The following is a 21,061-nucleotide window of genomic DNA, read 5'->3' as shown; positions in this document are numbered from 1 at the left end:
TAAATAATTGTGCTTCCCAAATTTTGCAGGAGCCATTTGATGGAATCCATATTTCACCAGCCTACAAAACTTAGCCTTTGTCAATACATTTTACATTAGAAAGCTGCATATCTGATGCAGAAGGCCCTTCATCCTGAGGTTCCTCCTTTAACCAACCCAGCTTAGCTGCCTCCTCTGCAACCACATTGGGATCCTGGGTCCCACTCAAAGAGCTCCTAGTTATACTCTTCATCTTCGAGTGTCTACTCTGATCCCTGCATGGAATGCAAACGTGAGTGCACAGACTCCGCTGAGATCTCCGCTCTTGATGGAGCTGCAGCTGCCACCTGCTTTCCTCTCCCTGCCCCCTCAGAGCTTAGCAGGGCACCTGGAGGGAACAAAGAGAGGGAGGAGCTAGAAGCTGAGGGTCTGTAAGGAATGCAGTGTTCAGCCCTATCCTGCTGCTGGAGGAGTGGAGCTGGTAGCAATATTCCTCCTACAGCAGCTTCAGCTGTCTGGCACATGGACAACTTGTCTCTAAAACTAACTTTAGTGCTACAGTGCCAGCCCAGCTCCTCTAATAGCTTCCCCCAGCTGGTGACTCACCTGCAGTTCCAGGCAGAGAAAATGCAGCACTACCTGGGAGGACAGGAATCACAACTCTAACCCCTGGGACTGTTACGGGGGAGACAGTATGGTGGGGCTGTCTGAATGCTCCCATCACCTTACCCTTGATGCAGCAGGTGAGACCACAGAAAGAGGATGAAATGTAGATCTGACACCACTCTCAGAGAGGAACTCTACTAATGTTCCCCTTTTTTCAGGGCAGGAACTCCTTTTTTCACGAGCCCTGAGCTCTGGAGCCAAATAGCTGGCCCAGCACTGACACTTAGAGCAGTTCCCTCTATTGCAGAGCATGGAGCAGTGCTCTGGTGCTCCCTACTGTTACACCTCTGCCCTGTTCCAGCCTCCTCCTCTGGCAGAGGAGAGATGGGCAGAGCTGGAGCTGCAAACTCTGCAGCATAGGGAACTGATTTTACTGTCAACATTAGAGCAGCCCACATCCCCCTCTTCCGCTCACAATACTAATTAAACTCCATATCCCATTCACTTTGAATGCTGTGGAAAAATTCTAACTTGGTTGTAGATGTAACCTAACCAATTTTAGGCCAATATAACGTTTTCCAGAATGAGAACTAAAATCAGGATTAAAATGGAAACTCAGTTATAACCTTAACTACACAAGTGACTTTTCCCACTCTGGAATAAGTTTCTTTGTAAGAGTGCTTATATCAACTGTCCTCTAAAATTAAAGAAACAGTTCCATCCCATCTCATTACCATCATTCTAGCAGCCAAAAAGTCTACCACAGTCCACATCTTGGAAAATCAAAGAGGACTAATGCATACTTGGCTTGCAGAAAGTAAATATGTTAGTTATGTCCTAGGTCTAAAACACTTCTGTGTGGTGACTTTCCACACTTCATACCTTAGAGTAAATAGTACATTTATGTAGAAATCATCAACGAGAGAGTACATATGAAACTTGTTTACCTTTAATCCTCCCTTGTCATCTGGCAACATCGGGGTATTTAAAGACTGCCTACTTCTAGAACAGGGCAAAGATGATTTGTTGTTCTGCTTACCCTTGTCTTTGTCTATTTGCATGCAGGCTGATGCTAGTTGACGTACCAGTTCTGTGTCTGGAGAAAACAAAATTAGTTTTTGTTTTGTTTTGTTTTACTTGTAAATGTCCCTTCTTCTCAAATATATGACCAGGATTGATGTGCTGAAGCTTCTCCTATGCATTCTACGAGAGTGTAAGGCAACAGCACCAGATACATACGTCTAAAGTTCTGGTGCCAAGGGCTCCCTGTTTTGCCCTCCCTCTCTATTCTTCTCCAGGTGAAACTTCCATAATGTTCAGATACAAAGCTGGATTAACCACAAATACTGAACGGTGGCCCTGCGCTCAGTGAGCTGCTGACTTACACAGTGGTACTTATGCCACCAAACCTACAGAAGCACTATCAGAGCTTGAATCACTAGAACAAGACTAAAGAGTATTGAACAGCAAGAAGAGAGCTCCGCTCAGTCAGAATCAAGAGCACTTTAACAAATGAACCTGACAGTTGCCTGATGGGGGCTAATAAAAACATTGTGAAGCTACTTTTTCTCACCTGAGACAGAAGAAGACAGCAGAGAGAAAGGATATTCTTTTCTCTTTCCTTGAGCATAGGCTGGAGATAAAGTTTGAAGACAAATTCCAGAGGGAAGAGCAATGCTCAGATTAAACAACAAACAGACTGAAAAGAAGTGGAAGAAAGAAAGGAGGGGAAAAAAACAGAAAAAAGAGGGAGAGGAAAGAAAGAATGAATATAAGGGTGAAGATGGGAAGGAAAAATGAGGGAAAGAAAAAGAGACTCCTGAAGAGAAAAAATGCTGAAGAGTGAGACAGAATCAAAAAAAGTATCTGGGAGACAAAAAAAAATAACAATAATAAATCTAGAGAAAAAATAATTTGCACATTTTAAAAGCCATTAAACACTATGTAAAAATTAATCTATGGGAAACAAGATAGTGAAAATGATGGAGAATACACCAAGACACGAAACAGAAAAATCAAAGTGGAGGGAATGAAAGGGGAAAGACAGAGGAGAACAAACCACAAGCGAGACATACATTAGCAAAGTAATGTTTTATACTGGCAATAAGTGTTCTAAAAACAAAGTGTGGGTTCTTGACAGCACTGAAGACAACAGGAGTTTTAGTATTAAATTCACTGGGGTCAGGATTCCCCGCAAAGTTTTTAATGAAATACATAAGGGTTAGAGATGGGATCTGCAAAAGTGTCTAAGGGTTTGTCTATGTTACTGTGTGGCCAGCTGTTTCAAAGAGCCATATGTCAAAGCGCACTGTGGACCTTTTGTGCACTGTAGCAGTGTCTATATGGGATGTTACTGCACAGCAAACTAGTGCACTGTAGACTCACACTTTGGCTTGCCGAGCACTAACGTGTCACAAAGACAAGATCCAAGGGCATCAGGAACACCTAAGGGAGCTAGGACTTCCAATGGGACTGGTTTTGCTAACTTAGGTGCTTTTGGAGATCTCATCCCAGATTATTTTACATGCTGCAGTGGAAGGGGACAGGATGATCTAAGGGGAGATGGACTAGTTGAACACGTGACAGTGGCTGGGAGGGGTACTTGTGTGTCCAGAGTTAGTAAACACAAGGAGTAGAATAACATGACTTGTTAGGTGAAAAAGGATATTTTGTATTTGGAACTAAATATGTGTGTCTTTGCAGTGCTGATGCTGGAAAAAAGCTTGGTAAAACTTTATTTCCAGCAGAACCGGAAGAGACTTTCAGAAGGAAAGAACTGGCCTACACGGCAGCCTGACTGGGTAGAAAACCAGAAACCTTCATCAGCTCTGCAAGTTGATATTCACCACAAGAAAAAACACTTCAGTAGATTTTTCTTCCCCTAAAATTTCCCACTATTGCTGCCCTGGGTGCAGCTCCACTAGTGAGAGCTCCAATCCAGATAAGGTCCAGGTACTTGTCAGTGATTAAAGAACTGACAGCCTTCAGTCCCTTGTGTACACAGAGCTCCCACAAGTGATGCTGCAATAGTGGGAAACTTTAGAGAACACAGCTGAAAAAGGAGTCTCTGTTGTGAAGCCCTGAATTGAAAAGATCATGGAGTGGGAAGTGCTCTACCTAGCTGACTGGGATCTGTGAGCTTGAGGGTTTAACTGCCTGCAGATCTCCCAGCCTGCTGCTGCAGTCCTCCTCTCAGCTCCCTGGCCACACTGTATCAGCACGAGTGCCAAGGACCTGTCAAAGCAGTAGGGTTTCTGAATTAGCTTTCTCTCTCTACATTTTTGCCTGTGACACGTTGCCGTGTCACAGGCAGACATGTACTGTCAATAACCCACAGTATAGCTTGGAACACTGTCCAATCAAGATGTCAGTACACCTCTACAGGGCTGCCCAGATGTGGGGCAAGTGGGGCAATTTGCCCTAGGCCCCACGGAGCAAACCGCTCTGGGTTTTCAGCGGCACTTTGGCGGCGGGCCATTCACTAGCTCCGGGTCTTCGGCGGTGGGTCCTTCAGTGCAGTGGAAGACTTGGAGCAACTGAAGTTCCTACCACTGAAGTGCCACCCGGAGAGTACAAGCGCCGCTAGCGGCAGAAAAAAAACAACCCTGCGATTGGCAGTACTTAGGCTGCTCTACCGCCGCCGCTTCATTCTTCGGCTGCATTCGGCAGCTGGTCCTTCCCTCCCAGAGGGACCCACCGCTGAATTGCCACCAAAGACCCGGCCCTGCCCCAGGCCCCCTGAATCCTTTGGACGGCCCTGCACTTCTAATGATTACCAGTCAACACCAGATAGTTAACTGGTGATACCAGAACTAAGAACTATTTAGTGTTCAGTTTTTTTCACCTCCCTTGTTTTTTTGTTGTTTTTTTAAAAGAGGTCCTCTGCCTGTTCATTCGTTCTCTCTCTTAGATGGAGTGAAGGAAATACAGAGATAGCAAAGATTAATTCCACCAGAAACAGCATTCTTTGGCTTCAGAAAAGCCAGTTCAGATACAGGTAAGAATAATAGAAAAGTGCCAAATAATGTAAGCTAAAATCATTTATTCGATAGCTTAATAGAAACACATTAAAAACATTTTACCAAAGCCCCATTTAAGGTGTTTTTTCTTTCTTTCTAGGATGTTTTTCAATAAAAAAAATGTTGGACTCCTGAAATGTGACTTTTACTCAATCTTATAGAGCTAAAAAAGAGATTTGCCCATGAGTTCACTACTTTCCAGATGACCGCACATACTCTTTCCTTTCCCTTTACTGTTGGTTACTAAGACATCTGTGCAAATGGAAGCTTTCACTTTCATAATTATTCTATATTTTTACTCTGTATTTTTAGTGATGTCACAGGACTATCTTTGGGCCATGATAATTCACCATCACTGAAAAGACACTGGTGACACAAACATTGCATTTTGACACCAGACTTGAAAAATCCGACAGCAGGAATAAACAGATTCTAAAAGGACAAGCTATAACCCATAAATGTCTGTACACGTCTATCTGACCATTTAATCCAATAAGCATACTGTTTCCAGAAAATAATCTCTCTCTGTCACATGGAACTCATGGGAGATTACTTTCTAAAACTCAAATGTATTTTCTAAATTAGAGGGGATGTTTTCCTTGTTGCATGTGCTGTCATTGCAAGCATTTCCTTTGGGCTCTGTGACATAACATACCTGGATCATTTAGTAGCATTATCAGGTCAAAGGCTGTGTATCCATTTTTTGCACGTAGATTGACATCAGCTCCTCGATTCAACAAATACTTAACAACTTCTTTATTTCTTTAAGGGAAAAAAAATTGGTCACATATGTGAAAGAGTGCTAATGTTCCATCTCTTTCCTCTTGTGCTACGCTCTTTTTCCTGAATTAGAATTTGTCCAGATATTATCTACAGACAACCTAGGTGGCTCTCAGTTCTGTGGGACTGGCACCAGCAAGGAACCCTCTAACATAGAAAGTGAGGTGTCACTTCTGATGGGGGGGAAAAACAGTGGAACCCTCATATCAAAATCTTTGCAACAAATTAGAATGCTCCTGGCTATCTGCAGAACCAGTTTGGCACTTAGGGTCTCCAGCACTGAAGTCCCCAGATCTGCCATTCAGTTCTTCGATCCACAGTCACAATGTTTCTTCTTCTGCTGTTTCTTCATAAGAGAGTTCTGGGCTCCCTAAGAACTTTCCTCCTCTTATTCTCCTTGGAGTGAGGAGTGGTTGATGGAACTGGAGACTGAGGCTTCTGAACCAGTGCTACGCTGCACTGACAGGGTTCCACTTGGTACCAGCTTGATCCCCTAGGTCTCCAAGCCACTTACTGGAGATAAGACCTGCTAGAGAAACCTGAGGGTCCCAATACCAAAACTGAAGCTTCTTTTGAAGCTAGCACCGAGGAAAATCACATCAACAATACCACAAGTTTCTGCACCTAAGAGAGGCCTGGCGTTTCTCACTAGCATAAGACTTATTGTTCCTTGGCATCAGCATATAGAATATTTAGTTAGCTTGCCTTCTGCTATTCTGAGCCAATAACTAATTGATTACTTTTGTGTCCATATCTAGGAAGTAGAATAAACCCTCTCCTACCACTAATCAAGAGGAAAAATCACTTACCCATGGTATGTGGCCTGCATTAGGGCTGTCCAGCCATGAACATTATCTTGTTTGTCAATGTCACCATTTCTCTCAACCAGCAGCTGTACAAGATCCAACTGTCCAGTTACAGCTGCAATCATCAGCGGAGAAGCACCATCACCATTAATAATATTAACTTGCTTTGGGTCTTCATCCACAATCTCTTTAACCAGCTGAAAATTTCCTATGAAGAAAGTCACAGAACATAATAATGCCGTATATTAGAAATAGACAATTTCTCAGCCTCTAAATTAATATATATTTTGATTTGCTAACACTGACAAAATATTCTTACTTAAAAAGAAAAATAAACAAAATATATATCACTTTTAAAATGTATTGTACTATGAAAACTAAATGAAATAGCAACATGAACAGAAATATTATTACTTCACATACACTATAGCTCCATCTATGTTAGAGAACTTTACTATTTCAAGTTTAAATGTTACAGCTAAGAATTTGTAGTGCTATTTATTCCTTCAACTGATCAGCGTATCTGTCCTGTTTTGCATAAACAGGTGGAGTGTATCCACACAAAGTGCTCCCTCCAGTCTTTTCCTGTGCACCACAGCACTATCCCATAATTCCAAGGATAAATCCCTAGAGCAGGTGTATAAAATGCGTACATTAAATATTATGGAGACATTGGTACTGACTCTATAGTTAAGGTTTCACTTTGATTTGCACTTAAAACAGGCCTAAAATCCCATTTCACTTTCATGACTGAACGTGGTGTTGAAAATTTACCACGAAGGAGCCTGTTAGCCACTGGGGCCTTGTTACTTTTACTGTATTCCAGCATCTTAACAGATTTGAGAGGACTGTAAACCTTGGGCTACACTATGAGGTTAGGTCGAATTTAGCCATGTTAGGTCGATTTTATAAGCAATGCGTCTACACAACCAACCCCATTCTGTCGACCTAAAGGGCTCTTAAAATTGACTGCTGTACTCCTCCCCGGCCAGGAGAGTAGCACTAAAATCGACTTTGCTGGGTCAAATTTGGGGTAATGCAGATGCAATTTGATGTCATTGGCCTCCGAGAGCTATCCCAGAGTGCTCCAATGTGACCACTCTGGACAGCACTTTCAACTCCGATGCACTAAGCAGGTACACAGGAAAAGCCCGGGGAAATTTTGAATTCATTTCCTGTTTGGTCAGCGTGGCAAGCTCAGCAGCACAGGTGACCGTGCAGTCCCCCCAGAATCACAAACGACTCCAGTATGGACTGAACGAGAGACACTGGATTTGATTGCTGTATGGGGAGAAGAATCTGTGCAGGTCGAACGCCGATCAAAAAGAAGAAATGCTAATATATATGCCAAAATTGCACATGGCATGGTGGAGAGAGGCTACAACAAGGATACACAGCAGTGCTGCGTGAAAGTTATGGAGCTCAGGCAAGCCTACCAAAAGACAAAGGAGGCAAATGCTAACTCCGGTCAGAGCCCCATACATGCCGCTTCTATGATCAGCTGCATGGCATTCTAGGGGGGGACCCTACCACTACCCCACTACTGTCCATGTACACCTGCAAGGCGGGAGTCTCATGCAACAGGGAGGATTTTGTGGATGAGGAAGAGAATTCGCAGCAGACAAGCGGAGAATCCATTCTCCCCACAGCCAGGACATTTTCATCACCATGGAGCCAATACCCCCCCCCAAGGCGGGTTTCCAGACCCTGACACCAGAGAAGGCACCTCTGGTGAGTGCACATTTGTAACTATACTACAGGGGATAAAAGCAATTGTGTTTAATGTTTGATTTGCCCTGAAGAATTGGGATGCATTCACAGCCAGTACAGCTACTGGAAAAATCTATTAATGTGTCTGAGGATGGAGCAGGAATCCTCCAGGGACATCTCCATGAAGCTCTCCTGGAGGTACTCCAAAAGCCTTTGCAGAAAATTTCTGGGGAAGCCTGCCTTATTTCACCCTCCATGATAGGACACTTTACCACGCCAAGCCAGTAGCAAGTAGTCTGGAATCATTGCAGCACAAAGCATGGCAGTGAATGGTCCTGAGTTTTGGTCGCATTCAAGCAAAATTCTGTCTATATCTTTCTGTGTTAGCCTCAGGAGAGTGATATCATTCATGGTCACCTGGTTGAAATAGGGGAATTTTTGAACAGTAAAAGTACCCCGTTCATGCTGGGCTGTTTGAGCTTGGCTAAAAAGGATCATCCCTGAGAATAGCTATGTGGTGGGAGCTGGAGTGAAGGGATCATCCCAGAGAACAGCCACACAGTGGGGTTGGGGGGAGGGGTGTCCTGCACATCCACCCGAAAACCACAGCCCCTCCTTTTAAATGGCAAACCCAACCGGCATTGCTTGCTCTGGGAAAGGAAGGTGCTGCAGTTTAAAACCATTCCCACATTATGAAGGCGGAAGAAGCCAACCCCGCGTACCCTTTGGCTTACCATGGCTGCCTGGAAACTGAATTCTGTTGCCCAGCCGTGTGTGATGCATCACAATACCGGCAGGCATTCAATATAAAAGGCAAAATGTGACCTTGTACCTAAAGCACATGTGCCGTCTGCTGTGAATTGCTTGATTCACTGTGAAAGAGACATTTCTGAGGAGAAAAGGGAGAATCTTCTTAAATTCTACTCTCCTTTTTTATCCCTCAGTAGGTGCAAATGTTTCTATGCTCTCCTTACCATCTCCATCCCAGAGGTTATCACAGATTAGAAGGCAAAAAAAACGCACTTGCAATGACATGTTTTCCGAGATCATGCAGTCCTCCCACACTGACAGGGCACGGCTGAATGCATGGAGGCATTCAGTGGCAGAGTCCAGGAAAGCATTAAATAAGCACGATGAGAAGAGGCAGAAGGCGATGCTGAGGCTAATGAGGGAGCAAACGGACATGCTCAGGCATCTGGTGAAGCTGCAGAAAAGGCAACAAGAGCACAGACCATCGCTGCATCCACTATATAACCACCCGCCCTCCTCGCCAGGTTCCATATCCTCCTCACTCAGATGCCCAAGAACACGGCGGGGAGGCTTTGGGCACCCAGCCACTCCACTCCAGAGGATGCCCCAAGTAACAGAAGGCTGTCGTTCAAACAGTTTTGATTTGTAGTGTGGCTACAATAAGCAATGTGGCCTTGTCCTTCCTTGTTCCCTCCTCCCCCACCCCACCCAGACTACCTTGTCAGTTATCTCACTTTTTTTTTTAAATTAATAAAGAAAGAATGCATGGTTTCAAAACAACAGTGACTTTATTTCCTTTGCCAGCTGTGATCGAAGGGGTGAGGGTGGTTGGCTTACAGGGAATTAAAATCAACAAAGGGGGCGGGTTTGCATCAAGGAGAAACACACACAATTGTCACACCATAGCCTGGCCAGTCATGAAACTGGTTTTCAAAGCCTCTCTGATGTGCAGCGCACCCTCCTGTACTCTTCTAACCAACCTGGTGTCTGGCTGCTCAAAATCGGCCACCAGGCGTTTTGCCTCAACCTCCCATCCCGCCATAAACGTCTCCCCCTTACTCTCACAGATACTATGGAACACACAGCAAGCAGCAATAACAATGGGAATATTGGTTATGTTGAGGTCTAACCTAGTCAGCAACAGTGCCAGCAAGCTGTCAAACGTCCAAAGGCACATTCTACCACCATTCTGCACTTGCTCAGCCTATAGTTGAACTGCTTCTTACTACTGCCCAGGCTCCCTGTGTGCGGCTTCATGAGCCATGGGAGCAAGGGGTAGGCTGGGTCCCCAAGGATAACTATTGGCATTTCAGCAACCTCAACAGTAATTTTCTGGTCTGGGAAGTAAGTCTCTTCTTGCAGCTGCTCGAACAGCCCGGAGTTCCTAAAGATGCGAGCATCATGCACCTTTCCTGGCCATCTCACGTTGATGTCGGTGAAACGTCCCTTGTGACCCACCAGTGCTTGCAGTACCATTGAGACATACCCCCTTGAAGTTTACGTACTTGGCAAGGTGGTCCAGTGCCAAGATAGGGATATGCGTTCCATCTATCGCCCCACCACAGTTAAGGACCCCATTGCAGCATAGCCATCCACTATGACCTGCACATTCCCCAGAGTCACTACCCTTGTTAGCAGAAATTCAATGATTGCATTGGCTTCTTGGATCACAGCAGCCCCTTCAGTAGATTTGCCCACTCCAAACTGATTCCCGACTGACCGGTAACAGTCAGGCATTGCAAGCCTCCACAGGACTATCGCCACTTGCTTCTCAACTGTCAAGGCTGGTCCCATCTTGGTATTCCTGCACTTCAAGGTGGGGGAAAGCAACTCACAAAGTTCCAGGAAAGTGGCCCTACGCATGCGAAAGTTTTGTCGCCACTGGGAATCATCCCATACCTGCAACACTATGCGGTCCCACCAGTCTGTGCTTGTTTGCCGGGCCCAGAATCAGTGTTCCTCTCTATCAACCTGCCCCACTGCCGCCCTGATGTCCCAATTGCCACATCTGAGCTTTCAGGAACTTCTGTGTCTATGTCCTCCTCACAATCATCCTCCTGCTGACGGCTCCTATCCAGGTTCTGCACATACTGCAGGATAATGCGCAAGGTGTTTACAATGCTCACGACAGCAGCGGTGAGCTGAGCAGGCTCCATGCTTGCTGTGCTATGGCGTCTGCAAGGGTAATCCAGGAAAAAAGGCGCAAAATGATTGTCTGCCATTGCTTTCATGGAGGGAGGGAGCAAGGGAAAGAGGGAAGGGAGACTCATGACATGTACCCAAAACGACCCATGACAATCCTTTTGCCCCATTAGACATTGGGAGCTTAACCCAGAATTCTAATCGGCAGCGGAGACTGCGGGGATTGTGGGATAGCTACCCACAGTGCACCGCTCCATGAGTTGATGCTAGCCACAGTATTGAGGATGCACTCCGCCGACTTAATATGCTTAGTGGCGACATACACAACTGACTGTATAAAATCACTTTCTAAAAATCGACGTTTAGAAAATCGACCTAATTTCGTAGTATAGACATACCCTGAGGGAAAAAAGGGAAGATGGGTGATTAGCATGAATGTAGGGACGCAACACCCTTGAAGAAGTGCAGTTATTGGCAAGTATCATCCCTTTCTTTGTCAGAGTAGTCTCTGCCCATTTTCAGTACTGCTAGTTTGACAAGCAGTACAAACTCCAGAGATAAGTGGGCTGAAGAGTTTGTAATTGAACATCAATTGTAAAAGCACTCTCCCAAACACCAGATCTGGAGGTAAATCTAGGTATTATCATTGTGTAAACATAATCCTATGCTTCTCAGTTTTACCGTGATGAAGCCAACCACAGGAGGTACTTCCTGTTGAATTAGCCCAAATTCTGTCTAATTTGGAAACACTAGCTAAAATGCAAACAAATCTCTGTGCACAATCTAATCCATCTGGACGGATGTCAAGAAGCAATGACATTTCCCTTACAATGTTTCTCATATGGAATAAAAAGAAATGTAAGTAATCTTCTAAAAACCTTAGATTTATCTACGTAATAACTCAAAGCTCTCTTAAAATCCACTGTGTAAAGCCTAACCTCTTCATGGTGTGCATGAAGCTTATGGGAAACACACACACACCGGAAAGTTAATTATTTCATTAAGGTCTTGGGGTGGGTACGTATAACAACCATGGTCTTGTGAAAAACGGGAAATGGAGGGTCAGGCACAAGACTCTAAGGGTTACTTACTCTCCTTATTCGTGGCACCATCATCAGGAAGCCTCTTTTCATAGATAGGTTAGTGAGCATCAGATCCCAGATGGTAACTGGGTCTTTGACTGGTAGAAAAACATTAGCTAGACCCTTCAAGAACTTTTTCCACTGTTGAGTGCCAAAACACTTTGCTATTGTTGCCCCTCTTTGCTTGATGACACAGTATATTAGAAACTTGTTGTCCTGAATGACCTAGACCACACCACCTCAGATTTGCAGAAGAAAGGTAAAGAACCCACCTAAGAGATTTTGTACTGCTGCATCTGTGGCATCATCCATCTGAATGTTGGTGTTTCAAGCCAACAGATCTTCAGCTCTTCAGATAGCATTTCAAGCTGCTCTTCTAAAAAGTCACTGGTCTCCAAAGGTCTGTGGATTAGCAGGCTATCCAGTCTGGGTTTGTCCCTGGTCTTATAGGTCAGATAGATGAACTGCAAAGATTTTGTTTCAGGTATATATTTCCTGCACTTGAATCTGGAAGTGAGAATTATGGCTACATCATCTACTAATTTGCATTCTGTGGACTGGGTTGGTGGGCCCAAGTGACTTAACACGGGGAAAATGGTGCCGGCAAGCCAGGTTGCTGTGATGTAGACTAGGTAACTCATTTTGCACAAATGGTTGACTGCTGACATTTACTGATCAGCATAAGGCTGAAATACTTTAATTTATCTGTTTTGACTTTGTTTGGGTAGTCTATTAGCTGTGTACACTGGATTTTAATTTCTTGTCTCCTTATCCTTCCAGTCACTGGTGGGTGCTTCCTCTGTGTTATACTGTGTTCCTTAGTGTTATACTTCTTGATAACGCTTATATCAGAGAAGGTTGTATGTAGATGGTCAGTTTGATCAGGGCCATGCTCAAGAATGCATAGATCTCTTCTTGTACTGATAGAGTCTACAGGTTCAAAGCCTCACCCAGGTTGAAAGCCATGTCCTGGACTTGCTGAGGTCTCCTGAAGATACAGAAGATCTCTAGATAACAACACTGGAGTAAGTTGATTGCCAATGCCAGCTGGGACATCAGCACCCACTCCATCATCCCCTGACAGCCTGTCATCAGTCTCAGCCAGGGCAAAGGTAGATTAATCTAGTTACACATCATCGAGTCTACAGGCAGGAACTGAGGGACTATATACAAACTTTGAAAGGCTGACAGAATCAGCATGGCACAGCTCTTCTTACAGTCCTGTCCTCCTGCAACACTGCAAGAATTCTTGATGACTGTCACCCCATCCACCTTGGTATTTACTTGTAATTGAGTCCTGAAAATGTTGGAGTGGATTTCTCATTTTGATATCCTCCCAGTGTGTCAAAGGAATCACAGGCAGTGAATGTCTTTTTTAGCTTGTCAGAACCTCTGATTTTGAGTCTTTTGATACACTAAGCACTGATGTAGCTTTTGTTCATATCTTTATCTAAATAGTAAGGAAAGAGCAAAGTAGCCTATAACTCCAGTACATAGTTTCAATTTTCCATGTTAGCAAGCAAGCCTGTCCTACAGTCTCAAGAAACAGATTTGGTGGTGAATTTTTTTTAATGCTTACCCATTTTCAAAGCACGAAAGACATCAGGTTGCCTCTTGTCATTATCTGAGAAAATACAAATATCTGTATTAACATGTGAGTTATGTAGCTAAAAATTTTTAGTACAATTAGTTTAACATAAAAAGTAAAAATATATTTGTGATGTTATCTGATTAGAGTATGACCACACAAATCATTGTTGCTACCACTGTTATATAATTGCAACAAATCTTTTACAAAGTGTGACGCATGGCCAGAAAGGGTTAAGCAGCTCACAGACTAAATGACCCAGAGTCAGCCTTTAGAGGCATGTCAGAAAAGTATGTAAATGGTAATTAGGGCCATTCTATGTTACATAGGCTAGAACTATGAAATGCAAACCTGTATTGTTAGAGAATTAGAAGTGATACTAATTGTATATGTTTACTTATATCTTGTTAGATGTTACCATGTAAACAGACAGTTCCTCTCTGTCACTATAGATATTGATTCAGAGATCAAAAGGCAATATTAACATTTAGATGAATCTTGGGTGAAATAATGTCATTGTCTATATGTCTCTTTAAAGTTTGTGATAAATTGCCTAACGGATAAATTGCCTTATGTTAATCCGTGTAGCTGATGACTGGTGATCCTTAGGAAATAGGTCTACTTCAAAGTCTCCATGATTGACAAATCTTCACCTACGAACTCCGAGCTGTCAAGAGAAGGCCTGGAACTGTATAAAAATCCCTTGGGTCCTAATCCTTTTTTATCTCAGAGCTGCTTGATGCTTCATGCAGGGGAAGCTTAAGTCATAAGACTGAGATCTCCAGTCTCATCTGGATCACCCTGAATATGGACATTGGACTAATGGACATTGGACTATTTCTGAAAGAACTCGTTGCAACTACAAAGCTCACCATCTCTCTTATGAATCTGATCTCAGAACTGTACTCATGTCTGTATGTATATTGATCTTTTAACCAATACTCTCTCTCTTTTCTTTTTTAATAAATTTTAATTTACTTAATAAGGATTGGCTGTAAGCATGTATTTGGGTAAGATCTGAAGTATTCATTAACTTGGGAGGTAATGTGTCTGATTCTTTGGGATTGTTACAACTTTCTCATATGATGAGAAAGATTTTCAGTAATCCTCATTATATTTGACTTGGGCGTCTGGGTGGAGGCCTGAGGCTAGGTTGCTTTAAGGCAGTGGTTTCCAAACTTTTTACACCCAAGAACACTTTTTGAATCTAAGGGCAACCCAAGATCTGCCCCCTCGCATCACCGAGGCCCTGCCCCTTCCCCAAAGCCTTGCCCCGCTCACTCCATCCCCCCCTCTCTGGTGCTCACTCTCCCGCACCCTCACTCACTTTCACCGGGCTGGGGTAGGAGATTGTGGTTCTGGAGGGGGTGCAGGCTCTGGGCTGGGGCCGAGGGGTTCTTAGCATGGGAGGGGTCTCTGGGCTGAGCCTGAGGCAGGGGGTTGAGGTGCATAAGAGGGTGAGGGGTACAAGCTCTAGGAGGGCATTTGGGTGCAGAAGAGGGCTCTAGGCTGGAGCAGAGTGTTGGGCTGCATGAAGGGGCACAGGGTGCTGGCTTTGGGACAGGGTCAGGGCTGGGGCAGGGGGTTGAGGTGAATTAGGGGCTATGGGGTGCTGGCTCCAGAAGGCAAGGCCAGCGCTTCCATTTAGGCGACCTAGGCAATCACCTAGGGCGCCAGGATTATTGGGGGGCAGCATTTTGCCGGGGGTGGGGGCGGCAGGCAGCTCCAGTGGATCTGCCGCAGGCGTGCCTCAGAGGGTCCGCTGGTCCCATGGCTCCGGTGGACCTCCTGCAGGCACGCCTGCGGCAGGTGCACCGGAGCCGCGCGCAGAGCGGCGAAATAGCTGTGTACCTAGGGTGCCAAAAACACTGGCGCCAGTCCTGCCAGGAGGGGTTCAGTCTGGGGATTGGGGTGTGGTCTCCCACAAGCACCACTTACTTCCGGCGGCTCCCAGACGGCGGCAGGCGCAGCGAGGCTAAGGCAGGCTCCCTGCCTACCCCGGCCCCACACTGCTCCCGGAAGGGGGCCAACATGCCCCGGAGGGGGAGGGGGGTGAGAAGCGGAGCATGTGGCTCTGCACACTACCCCTCTCTGCAAGCACTGCCCCCACAGCTCTCCCGACCAATGAGAGTTGCAGGTATGGTGCTTCCAGGACAATGTGGGGCCAGGGTAGGCAGAGAGTCTGCCTTAGCGGCAGCCACACTACACCACCAGAGCCCACAATCAATTGGGAGATCCTCTAGGATCGACCACTTGATCGTGATTGACCAGTTGGTAACCACTGCTTTAAGGGACCTGTGTTGTTGGCTTCTGGGTAATCAGTAATATATTTAGAAGCTGTTTTATGCAGGCTTGGTAAATCTAAATATTGGAATATCCACCAGCTTTGCGGATTGTCTCCCCCTTCTTTGCAGTTCACCCTAACTGAGTAACCTCAGTGTGGCTCTGTGGGATTCCCGTCACAATATTCTACATATAATTATCTTATTCGAAAATGTACATTCAGGCTTCTATTTGATCAGTAAAGATGAAAGCACAAAGAAACTAATATAGGCCCTGTCGGAGCAGAGGTCCACCTGCAGGGTTCTCAGTGCAGGAGCAGGACTACAGACTATATAAAGCATCAGTACAGTTGTTTGCCACCCAACATCTATTCTGTATAAGGAAAAGAAATCTTGAAATTTATACATTAATGTGTCTGAAAGAGTAAAATATCTGTTAAAGGATGACATTCATTTCAGAAGGCCCACAATAAGGTGCAAAGCATTAGTGTGAATTTCTGGGATAAAATGTGTGAGCTGCTGCCCTGGGTAAATATTCCCCAAAGTGCATGTCTACTCTGAAACATAACTAAAAAATTGCTTTGTAGGATTCCATTTTCATTTCTACTCATGGATGTCCACATCAAATGTGCTCAGTTCACATAAAAAAAAATTTTTTTTTTCTAAACCAAGGCCATCATCTCCAACCTTTTATCAATGATAAAAGAACCTAAGAATGACCATACTGGGTCAGATCAATGGTGCATCTAGCCCAGTATCTTGTTTTCTGACTGGGGCCAGTGCCAGATTCGTCAAACCGAATGACCAGAACAGGGAAATTAGCAAGTGATCTATCCCTTGCTCTCCAGTCCCAGCATCTGGCAGTCAGAGGATAACAATTCTGCATATGAAATTATTCCAATTTTAAGTTTTTTAGGACATGGTGTTTGTCTTCATAAATCTCTGTGAAGTCTCTAGGAACTGTTTGCACCATATAATTAAGGAAAAATTATTCTGTTATGTGTATACAAGCAGATAATAAATCCAGCTCCCTCTTCCAAAGTATTATTGGCACTTCAGTGCTAACAGGAGTATGAAGTAATGATATATTTGAAATGAAATCAAGAAAAGGTGGACAGAACTACTAAGTTAGAAGTTGCCATTTTTACACAGTTAGTTTTCTGTCCATAACTGGACTTCACAGAGAGTAATTCTAAAATACTGCATAGAGTCAAATGCTGAGGAGAGAAACCAAAGGAAGAATGAGAATTCCTTGGACTCTTTAAAACTGGGAGCAGTAGTTGAATGGAATACCTGGTTCTAGTCACAGAGAATATCAGGGTTAGAAGGGACCTCAGGAGGTCATCTAGTCCAATCCCATGCTCAAAGCAGGACCAATCCCCAGACAGATTTTTGCCCCAGACCCCTAAGTGGTCCCCTCAAGGATTGAACTCACAACCCTGGGTTTAGCAGGCCAATGCTCAAACCACTGAGCTATCGCTCAAAAACTGTAAAGAATGCTTCCTAACTCTTAGGCAAAGGGCCAGAAAGGGGAGACTCTGACTCAGGAAAGGACCTGGAAAGGGGGACTCCTTGCACCTGTCAAGTGAAAGCCCAGATAGGAAGACACCTACAGGGAACTGCAGCTGGCTGGAAAAAAGCCTGAGCTGGAGACCCCCTGGACAAAAGCATCTAAGGACTATGAAGCCCTGGAGACAAGGGTTAAGACAACACCCTGTAGGGCAGCCAGAATATTTTGTTTTTGTTTTAATGTTGTGGATTTTAAAAAAAAAAAAAGAGAGAGAAGAAAATTTAAAGTTGTTTAGGGGGTGAATTCTCCTTCCCTCACTGGGCCCATCAGCCAGCCATCTTACAGCATATTAGCAGATATTTAAGAGAAGCAAAACTCATGTGAGTGTCCCTCTCTGCTGCCTTGCCCCTTTCAAGAGTATATAGCTAGACCCCAGTATGGCAAGGATTAAGGCCTTGACTACACTAGCACTTATGTCAGCAAAACTCTTGTCACTCAGGGGTGTGAAAAAACATCAATTTTGCTGGCATAATTTCTTTTGCCCAATAATTCCTGCATCAGACCCAGACATTTGTGGATGAACTACAGTATATATTTAAAAAACACATTCAATCTTGCTTTAAAGACTTCAACTGATAACAAATTTACCACATTCTTTAGTGGTCTGTTCCAAAAGTTAATTATTCTCTTTGTTAAAAAATTGTCTTATTTCCATTTAGACATTCCATTCCAACATTACTATGCCTTTGTCTGCTATACAGAAGAGCTCTCCAGTGTAAGATTTGTTGTCCCTATGCAGATGTATTTAGATTTTGATCTAGTCACCTCTTAACCTTTTCTTTGTTAAACTAATACGACCGAGCTCCTTTAGTCTCTCACTGTAAGGCAGGATTTACAGACTTGAATTATTCTCGTAGCTTTTCTCTGAATTGTCTTCAGTTTTTCCAACCTCTTTGCCCCTTTGGGGAAATATTTTTATTTTCCCCCTAAAAGAGCACAAATAGGATCCCACTGGGAACACCAATTTTTTTCTTTTAATTTTTCAAGTCAAATCCACAGTCTTGTTACCATAAAACAATGGAAATACCAACATGCCTCCATATTATTTGGAGAAAACCTGCTTGCAGGCAAAAGTGAGTAAATCCACTCCAAGAACATCTAGATCAAGAGCCCTGTGCCTCAAAGTATAAAATTTACATTAATAACTACCTCTTTGGTTCTTATGTCTCAAAACGTCTAACCTAAACCCTGCAGAAAGGAAACCAAAAGAATAGTAGCCCATACCTGTCAGGGGTCTGATTGTTGTTAATGATTCCAAATAATCTTTCATGTCTTGATGTTTAAAGCCAATGGAGATTTCAAAAGGTGTTTTATGCAGCACATTTAGGTGGTTAGGATTGGCTCCCTTGTCCATGAGTTGTTGTGCCAAGCTCACCTTTCCACTAACAGCTGCCAGCATTAGAGGACTCCAATCCACAGTCTTCACAGTGTAATTACAATCAGCTCCCCAGTCCAGTAGCAAGTGCACCACTGCCTCATATCCATGCTGGGCAGCTGCTGTTAGCGGTGTTATATCAGGCAGTTCCTCTTTGCTGTTGTCAACCAAACTGGTATTAAAATGGTCATAATTATCAACAAAAGCTCCAGATTCCAGCAACAATTTCACGACACTGACATGGCCACCTCTAGAAGCCATTGTAAGTACACTGGCTCCCAACTTATTCTGTGCATTGAGATCAGCACCATTCTCCAACAAGATGTGAGCCACAGTTAGATGTCCAAACCTTAAGAGGAGGAAAAAGAATTGAAAAAATAACCAATTCTACTGTAACAAATATCTCCTATAGAAAGCATGTGAGAAAATTTTGCTGCAGCAGTTATCCAGTATGCTAAACTCTCATACTGTACCTACATCAACTGAAAATATATATATATATATATATATATACATACACACACACACACATACACACAAGTTAACCAGAAATGTTTAACTTTGTTGATTTATGGTAAATTTAATTAGCTGTTTGAATTTGCATTTGTGAGTGATCAGTGTGTGTCATCAATTAGCATAAAATAATTTGTTCCTTTTCCACACAGGATTTGATGTTACGCTTATACTCTGAGAGTACAGATTTAAGGAAAGTATTTATTTTGGATCAGAAATTGTGATAAAATATGCACTTCTGTTACAATAAGCCTGATTTCTCCATTTATACAAAACCCAATATCCCCGAGGCACCAATTCAGCCCCACTGGCCCGCCCCGGGGAGGAGCGCTGGGATGTGGGGGATCATTGCCAGGTGTCCGGTTTTCAACTGGAATACCCGGTTGAAAAGGACCCTCCCCAGCCCGGTTAAAATGAGTGAGTGAGGATGGGGGACAGCGAGAGCAATGGAGGGAGGGGGATTGGAGTGAGTGGAGCAGGGCCTTGGAGACAGGGCAGGGCAAGGGTGCTCCCTTTTGTGTGATAAGAAAGTTGGCAACCCTAACCCTGTTTATTATGGGCTCTGGCCAGGGTAAGCGCAGGAACAGACACACTCCAAGGTGATGCTGTTCAGGAAGGAACCTCTCTGCTCCGCGCTGACCACTCCCCCAGCTTTCCTCTGCTCCTGGGGTTGTTTTGTTTTCTAACTGGCTTCCTTGAAAAGAAGAAAGAACAGCGCCACTTTTTAACACCAAAGCCAAGTCAAAGCGGGGCGGGGAGTGCCCCCCCCCAGCAGCAGCCGTTCTGCTAGAGGCCCAGGCCACTGCGCCCCAAACTCTGTGCTGCAGGAAACCCCTGCGCGCTACCCGCCCTCGCCCCCCGGCCCCCGAGCAGGAGGATGCCCCAGGCTGCGCTCGGGCGGCCGGAGCATGCTCAATGGCTGCGCGGGAGCGGATACGGGCAGCGCCCGGCCCTACCTGGCAGCCTGCATGAGCGGGCTCCAGCCGTAGTGGTTCCGGCTCTGCACCGAGGCCCCTTTGCGTAGCAGGAACCGCACCAGTTGCTCGTGGCCTCCGGCCGCGGCGAACTGCAGCCCCGTGTTCCCAGCCTCGTCCGTGCAGTCCACCGGCACCGAGGGGGGAGGCGCTGCCGCCTCGCCTGCCCCGGACTCCGCTGCCTCCACCGCCTCCTCCGCGGCGCCCCCGGGCAGCCCCAGCAGGCGCCGGGCGCTCTCGTAGTCCCCCTGGTCGCAGGCGCGGAGAAACTGCTGGACTTGGGTGGGAACCCCGCATTCCCCCATCGGCAGCGAGCCCCGGGCCGCCGCCGGCTCCGCTCCCTACGTCCGCCCCCGGCGCGGGCCTCGCTGCCCTGGAAGGAGAGCGCAGCGCTCCGTGCGCGGGAGGGCGGCCGGTGTAGTGTTACACACGCCGTTTCGGCAGCACTTCCCGACAGCTCCTTGGCGCTTCGTGGTCCCGCTTTGCTACTCCCCGCCTTCCCCGTCCTCTGCCAGGGGCGGCGAATGGGGACTGATGTGGGAAGCCCTGTCACAACTTGCTAGCTCTCCCCTTTCCCCAGCTCCTGGGGTAGGGTCCTGCCATGGTTGGGGGTGCACTGTCACAATTTGCTACTACACCTCTACCTCGACATAATGTGACCCGCTATAACGCAAATTTGGCGATAACGCGGTAAAGCAGTGTTCCAGGGTGCGGGGCTGTGCACTGGCGTGAATCAAAGCGAGTTCGATATAACACAGTTTCACCTATAACCCAGTAAGATTTTTTGGTTCCCAAGGAGCGTTATATGGAAGTAGAGGTATACTGTGAAATCTGCATTTTCAGTTTGGACACAAAGACAGAAATTTTTGTAATTTGGAAAACCAT

The 21,061-nt window shown here is 45.2% G+C and overlaps 1 protein-coding gene across 4 annotated transcripts in view; it reads right to left on the bottom strand.

Moving 5' to 3' along the window:
- ANKS6 (ankyrin repeat and sterile alpha motif domain containing 6) overlaps nucleotides 1-20,558 on the bottom strand; it is a 90,632-nt gene extending 70,074 nt beyond the window's left edge. For 2 of the 4 annotated variants that reach the window (XM_032765622.2, XM_032765620.2), the window contains exons 1-6: nucleotides 20,159-20,556; nucleotides 18,539-19,038; nucleotides 13,454-13,498; nucleotides 6,194-6,398; nucleotides 5,260-5,366; nucleotides 1,533-1,681 (exon numbers count right to left, since the gene is read on the bottom strand). In XM_032765622.2, coding sequence (XP_032621513.1) covers nucleotides 1,533-1,681; nucleotides 5,260-5,366; nucleotides 6,194-6,398; nucleotides 13,454-13,498; nucleotides 18,539-19,038; nucleotides 20,159-20,481 — 1,329 coding nt within the window. In that variant the 5' untranslated portion in view covers nucleotides 20,482-20,556. Of the gene's footprint in view, nucleotides 1-1,532; nucleotides 1,682-5,259; nucleotides 5,367-6,193; nucleotides 6,399-13,453; nucleotides 13,499-18,538; nucleotides 19,039-20,158 lie in introns of all 4 variants that reach the window. The other 2 variants (XM_032765621.2, XM_032765623.2) reach the window with 2 other exon arrangements.
- Nucleotides 20,559-21,061: the final 503 nt, after the last annotated feature.

The sequence above is a fragment of the Chelonoidis abingdonii genome, chromosome 2, assembly GCF_003597395.2.
Source record: "Chelonoidis abingdonii isolate Lonesome George chromosome 2, CheloAbing_2.0, whole genome shotgun sequence".
In the NCBI taxonomy this organism is placed as follows: Eukaryota; Metazoa; Chordata; order Testudines; family Testudinidae; genus Chelonoidis; species Chelonoidis abingdonii.
The sequence above is the reverse complement of the archived record's forward strand: the minus strand, read 5'-3'. Positions and strand labels throughout refer to the sequence as shown.